The sequence below is a fragment of the Scylla paramamosain genome, chromosome 29 (assembly GCF_035594125.1).
Source record: "Scylla paramamosain isolate STU-SP2022 chromosome 29, ASM3559412v1, whole genome shotgun sequence".
NCBI classification, from domain to species: Eukaryota; Metazoa; Arthropoda; class Malacostraca; order Decapoda; family Portunidae; genus Scylla; species Scylla paramamosain.
The window spans coordinates 6709445-6716944 of record NC_087179.1 but is presented as its reverse complement, the minus strand read 5'-3'; the positions used below and the strand labels follow the sequence as shown (position 1 = coordinate 6716944).

Below are 7500 nucleotides of genomic sequence, written 5' to 3'. Positions count from 1 at the left end.
ATTATTATTATTATTATTATTATTATTATTATTATTATTATTATTATTATTATTATTATTATATATCATTATTATTATTATTATTTTGCATTATTAATATTAATATAAATACCATTATTATTATTATTATTATTTATTTATTTATTTATTATTTTTATTTTTTTTTATTATTGTTATTATTAAAATTATTGTTATTATGTAAATCATTATTATTATTATTATTATCATCACCATTACTATAATACCACGATTATAAAGATTTTTATTATTATTATTATTATTATTATTATTATTATTATTATTATTATTATTATTATTATTATTATTATTATTATTATTATTATCATTATTATTTATTTATTTACATTATTATTATTATTTTTTTTATCTAATTTTAATATTAATATAAATACTATTATTATTGTTATTATTATTATAATAGTTGTTGTTGTTGTTATTACTATTATTATTATTATTATTATTATTATTATTATTATTATTATTATTATTATTATTATTATTATTATTATTATTATTATTATTATTATTATTATTATTATTATTATTATTATTATCATTACCATAATCATCATGATCACGATGGTGATTTTTTTTATTTTTTTTTTTTTATGTAGGAGTGACACTGGCCAAGGGCAACAAAAATCCAATAAAAAAAATGCCCACTGAAATGCCAGTCACATAAAAGGGTCAAAGCAGTGGTCAAAAATTTGTGGATAAGTGTCTTGAAACCTCCCTCTTGAAGGAATTCAAGTCATAGGAAGGTGGAAATACAGAAGCAGGCAGGGAGTTCCAGAGTTTACCAGAGAAAGGGATGAATGATTGAGAATACTGGTTAACTCTTGCGTTAGAGAGGTGGACAGAATAGGGGTGAGAGAAAGAAGAAAGTCTTGTGCAGCGAGGCCGCGGAAGGACGGGAGGCATGCAGTTAGCAAGATTAGAAGAACAGTTAGCATGAAAATAGCGGTAAAAGACAGCTAGATATGCAACATTGCCGCGGTGAGAGAGAGGCTGAAGACAGTCAGTTAGACGAGAGGAGTTGATGAGACGAAAAGCTTTTGATTCCACCCTGTCTAAAAGAGCAGTATGAGTGGAACCTCCCCAGACATGTGAAGCATACTCCGTACATAGACGGATAAGGCCCTTGTACAGAGTTAGCAGCTGGGGGGGTGAGAAAAACTGGCGGAGACGTCTCAGAACACCTAACTTCATAGAAGCTTTTTTAGCTAGAGATGAGATGTGAAGTTTCCAGTTCAGATTATAAGTAAAGCACAAACTAAGGATGTTCAGTGTAGAAGAGGGGGGCAGTTGAGTGTCATTGAAGAAGAGGGGATAGTTGTCTGGAAGGTTGTCGAGTTGATAGATGGAGGAATTGAGTTTTTGAGGCATTGAACAATACCAAGTTTGTTCTGCCCCAATCAGAAAATTTAGAAAGATCAAAAGTCAAGCGTTCTGTGGCTTCCCTGCGTGATATATTTATCTCCTGAAGGGTTGGAAGTCTATGAAAAGACGTGGAAAAGTGCAGGGTGGTATCATCAGCGTAGGAGTGGATAGGACAAGAAGTTTGGTTTAGAAGATTATTAATGAATAATAAGAAGAGAATGGGTGACAGGACAGAACCCTGAGGAACACCACTGTTAATAAATTTAGAAGAATAGTGACCGTCTACCACAGCAGCAATAGAACGGTCAGAAAGGAAACTTGAGATGAAGTTGTGAAGTGATAGATGTTTAAAAATCTTCCTGTTGAGGATAAATTCAAAAACTTTAGATACGCAGGAAATTAAATCAGTAGGACGGTAGTTTGAGGGATTAGAACAGTCACCCATTTTAGGAACAGGTTTAATGTAGGCAAACTTCCAGCAAGAAGGAAAGGGAGATGTTGACAGACAGAGCTGAAAGAGTTTGACTAGGCAAGGTGCAAGCACGGAGGCACAGTTTCGGAGAACAATAGGAGGGACCCCATCAGGTCCATAAGCCTTCCGAGGGTTTAGGCCAGCGAGGGCATGGAAAACATCATTGCGAAGAATTTTAATACGTGGCATGAAGTAGTTAGAGGGTGGAGGAGAGGGAGGAACAAGCCCAGAATCGTCCAAGGTAGACTTTTTAGCAAAGGTCTGAGCGAAGAGTTCAGCTTTAGAAATAGATGTGATAGCAGTGGTGCCATCTGGTTGAAGTAGAGGAGAGAAAGAAGAAGAAGCAAAGTTATTGGAGATATTTTTGGCTAGATGCCAGAAATCACGAGGGGAGTTAGATCTTGAAAGGTTTTGACATTTTCTGTTAATGAAAGAGTTTTTGGCTAGTTAGAGAACAGACTTGGCATGGTTCCAGGCAGAAATATAAAGTGCATGAGATTCTGGTGATGGAAGGCTTAAGTACCTTTTGTGGGCCACCTCTCTATCATGTATAGCACGAGAACAAGCTGTGTTAAACCAAGGTTTAGAAGGTTTAGGACGAGAAAAAGAGTGAGGAATGTACGCCTCCATGCCAGACACTATCACCTCTGTTATGCGCTCAGCACACAAAGATGGGTCTCTGACACGGAAGCAGTAGTCATTCCAAGGAAAATCAGCAAAATACCTCCTCAAGTCCCACCAACTAGCAGAGGCAAAACGCCAGAGGCACCTTCGCTTGGGGGGATCCTGAGGAGGGATTGGAGTGATAGGACAAGATAAAGATATGAGATTGTGATCGAAGGAGCCCAACGGAGAAGAAAGGGTGACAGCATAAGCAGAAGGATTAGAGGTCAGGAAAAGGTCAAGAATGTTGGGCGTATCTCCAAGATGGTCAAGAATACGAATAGGGTGTTGCACCAATTGTTCTAGGTCATGGAGGATAGCAAAGTTGTAGGCTAGTTCACCAGGATGGTCAGTGAAGGGAGAGGAAAGCCAAAGCTGGTGGTGAACATTGAAGTCTCCAAGAATGGAGATCTCTGCAAAAGGGAAGAGGGTCAGAATGTGCTCCACTTTGGAAGTTAAGTAGTCAATGAATTTCTTATACTCAGAGGAGTTAGGTGAGAGGTATACAGCACAGATAAATTTAGTATGATAGTGACTCTGTAATAGTAGCCAGATGGTGGAAAACTCGGAAGATTCCAGAACTTGGGCATGAGAGCATGTTAAGTCATTGCGCACATAAACGCAGCATCCAGCTTTGGATTGAAAATGAGAATAGAGAAAGTAGGAGGGAACAGAAAAGGGGCTACTGTCAGTTGCCTCAGACACCTGAGTTTCAGTGAGGAAAAGAAGATGAGGTTTAGAAGAGGAGAGGTGGTGTTCTACAGATTGAAAATTAGATCTTAGACCGCGAATGTTGCAGAAGTTAATGAAGAAAAAATTGAGGGGGGTGTGAAGACACCTAGGGTCGTTGACAGAAAGGCAGTCCGACCTGGGGACATTTATGGTTCCCTCCCCAGATGTGGACTCCGAGGCTGGTGTAGGACTCGCCATGATGATTTTAAAATTTTGAGTGAAGGGTGTGTGTGTTATTAGGTGCTTGTAGTTTTGTGTGGAGGAAGAGAGTTGTCTTTAGAGGGCAGGCTGTGACTGCCCCCTTGTGTTGTGAGACACAAAGGGAAACGTTCAGTGAGGTCACAGCTGGGTTTAATGATAAGTTCACAGCACCCCCTGAACAGTGCTTTAGACCTCACTGGGAGTAATTATCGTTTCGGCAGGTGTCTACTGCCTCCTCCTGCAGTGGTGCTGTTGCCTCCCTACTTGCCCTCCCGCTCCCCCCACCCTCCTGACATTCCCCACTGCCTACCGTGTCCCAGGGTGTGTGTCCTGCCTTGTTTTGCACGCGCTCGTCACCACCTCGCTGTACCAGCCATTCCTGACATGTCACACTGCCGCCCGCCGCAGCACTGTGCAGGGGCGTGTTGCCATCACTGTCCCTAGCGGTGAGGGGCCAGCCAGCACCCGCCAGCTGCTCCAGTACCTCCACGTGGCCAGAGTAACTGGCGGTGTGCACCGGGGTGAGTGCCTCGATGTGTGCGGGGGTGGGAGGGGTGACAGGCATGAGGGCCGCCACGCACTGCTGCTGGCCCAGTGCTGCAGCATGGTGGAGGGCTGTCCATTCTGTGTGTGTGTGTGTGTGTGTGTGTGTGTGTGTGTGTGTGTGTGTGTGTGTGCATTGTGGGTGTTTGGTTGGGTGAGTGGTTGCGTGGGTTCGTGTGTGTGTGTGTGTGTGTGTGTGTGTGTGTGTGTGAGAGGAGAGAAGATTGCATTATTTGCTTCGGTATTATTATTATTATTATTATTATTATTATTATTATTATTTATTATTATTATTATTATTATTATTATTATTATTATTATTATTATTATTATTATCATTATTATTATTGTTATTATTATTATAATTGTTATTATTATTATTATTATTATTATTATCATTGTCGTTGTTTTTGTTATTTTATAATGAACATTAATATGCCTGTCCCTTCACTCCTTTTCTTCGTTTTTTTATTCTTTTCTTCCTTCGTTCAGGATTAGAAAGAGAGAGAGAGAGAGAGAGAGAGAGAGAGAGAGAGAGAGAGAGAGAGAGAGAGAGAGAGAGAGAGAGAGAGAGAGAGGTTCAATTTGTAATTCAAATAATTTCAATATCATTAAAATAGCGGTTGTTGTTTTTCTTACAGTAATATACATAACACAGTGGCGACGCATCACTAAGCAGACACTTGTTACAGTACTAAAACTAATTGTAAAAGTAACACTCAGTAACACGGAGAAAAAGATGATACAATACACTAAAACAAAACTGTTAAATAAACGCTGTGCTAATTACGATTACAGACAGTATCGTCATTTGAAAGGTATCACCACCACCACTACCACCACCACCACCACCACCACAATCCTTTTTTCCACTATTAACACCACCACCACCACCACTACCACCACCACCACAATCACCATTTCCAGTATCCCCACCACCACCACCACCACCACCATCCCCTTTTCCACTATCCCCACCACCACCACCACCACTATCACCATTATCACCACTACCACCCTTACCACCACCACCATCACCACCATCAGAATCACCATTTCCACTATCCTCATCACCACCATCACCACCACCACCATTGTCATCATAACTATGACCATCATTATCATCACCACCGCCGCCTCCATTATCACCACCAAAACAACCACCACCACCACCACCACCACCACACCATTACCATCACCACAAGCACCACCACTAGACCCACTCCCACCCTTACCACCTACACAACCACCCTCACCATTATCCACGCCACCATCATCCACACCATCACCACCACAACCACCACCACCACCAGCACAGCCTCACCTTTACTATCAGTCGCCAGAGGTTTCGCACCGAGGGTCAGCAGTGCCTTCACTGTCTGGGTGTGGCCCTTCCTGGCAGCCTCCATCAGCGGTGTCGTGTTGGTGGTGCCTCCACCCTCTATGCTTAGCCCTGCCTGCAGTAAGCGAGGCAGCAGGTGGTGGTGGCCCTTGCTGACAGCCACACTTACCAGACTCCGCGACATCCCAGCAGCAGTGGGGATGGTGATCTCTGAATGGGCACCCCTGGCGAGGGACGACCTCACCCTTGCCTCGTCTCCTTTCTCCACAGCAATGACTAGTTCCTGGGTGTGTGTGTGTGTGTGTGTGTGTGTGTGTGTGTGTGTGTGTGTGTGTGTGTGTGTGTGTGTGTGTGTGTGTGTGTGTGTGTGTGTGTGTGAACAGAGAATAATTGATACCTTTATTTCCTAACCTAACAATAAAAGACGCGATAAATTGCTCACCTATCACTAAATTAGATGAAAAGGCAGAGGAGTAATGCAAGCTGATTTCGACGTTATTCATTGCCTTAATAGCGGCGTTACTTCTACTACTACTACTACTACTACTACTACTACTACTACTACTACTACTACTACTACTACTACTACTACTACTATTACTGCTACTATTACTGCTACTACTACTACTACTACTACTACTACTACTACTACTACTACTACTACTACTACTACTACTATTACTACTACTACTACTATTACTGCTACTACTACTACTACTACTACTACTACTACTACTACTACTACTACTACTACCACCAACACCACTTAGAAATGTGGAAGTGTAGCTGTGTGTATAATAGAAGTATTTTTGAAACACGTGAAGTAGTTTACAAAGACGTTTTAAAGAAGATGCCTGGTGCCTTTGCATCAATAAGAGGCAGTTTAATTGCTGATATGCTTAATAAATATCTGTTAAGACACCGCCACTCTCTTTTACTTGGTAACTTTTATGAAAACTTATTTAGTTTTCAAAAGTTTATTTTTTAAACTCTGTAGCTTCTTTTTAAAATGTGGAATGTTTTTTTTTTTTTTTTTTTCAAGTCAGTAGATAATCAGTTGAGAAGAATGACTCACACCACTGGTGTGCACGACACAGACTCAGACACTAAAAGCTGTGCTGGCGTGGCAGCAGCCTCATCAACCACACACTGGGCTGGTCTCCCTTCCATATTTAGTGAAGGTTTATGCCGACAATATACTGATTGTTTTTACGTCACTGTTTTTCAGTGTTTTTTTTTTTTTTTTATCTTTGATGATTTTGATTGGTCTTATTTGCTGTTAGGAAACATATTCAACATTTTATAATTTGAATTGTATCACAGTTGAGATTTGTATACATTTTCATTTAAGAAATGGGATGCACACGAAGCAAAATAATGATAATAAAAGTCATGTTAGTAGTCGTTGTAGTAGTCGTAGTAGTATTCGTAGTAATAAAAACAATTTAGAAAAAAAAAATTATTCTTACAGTAGGACGTACGCTGTGTTCAGAGTATGGAGGAGTACCACAACAACAACAACAACAACAACAACAACAACAACAACAACAAATAAATAAACAAAATAACAATATGATAACAAGAAGAACAGCAGCAGCAGCAACAACAACAACAACAACAACAACAACAACCCGACTTTTAGACTCTTTTAGAGATTTTGGTGAAACTTTTGCTGTTGCCTTGGACATATCAAAAGCTTTTGATAGAATCTGGCACAAAGCTTTGATTTCCAAACTACCCTCCTACGGTTTCTATCCTTCTCTCTCTAACTTCATCTCAAGTTTCCTTTCTCACTGTTCTGTTGCTGCTGTGGTAGACGGTCACTGTTCCTCTCCTAAATCTATTAACAGTGGTGCCCCTCAGGGTTCTGTCCTGTCACCCACTCTCTTCTTATTATTCATTAATGATCTTCTAAACCAAACTTCTTGTCCTATCCACTCCTACGCTGATGATACCACCCTGCTCTTTTCCATCTCTTTTCATAAACGTCCAACACTTCAGGAGGTAAACATTTCACGCAAGGAAGCCACAGAACGCTTGACTTCTGATCTTTCTAAAATTTCTGATTGGGGCAGAGCAAACTTGGTATTGTTCAGTGCCTCAAAAACTTAATTCCTCCATCTATCAACTCGACACAACCTTCCAG

At 40.3% G+C, this 7500-nt stretch overlaps 1 protein-coding gene across 2 annotated transcripts in view; it reads right to left on the bottom strand.

The window, feature by feature from the left end:
• LOC135115206 (uncharacterized) overlaps nucleotides 1-7500 on the bottom strand; it is a 67881-nt gene that overhangs the window by 26982 nt on the left and 33399 nt on the right. For both annotated transcript variants that reach the window (XM_064031720.1, XM_064031721.1), the window contains 2 exons: nucleotides 5337-5637; nucleotides 3780-4093 (listed from right to left, as the gene is read on the bottom strand). In XM_064031720.1, the coding sequence (XP_063887790.1) occupies nucleotides 3780-4093; nucleotides 5337-5637 (615 nt within the window). The remainder of the gene's footprint in view (nucleotides 1-3779; nucleotides 4094-5336; nucleotides 5638-7500) is intronic.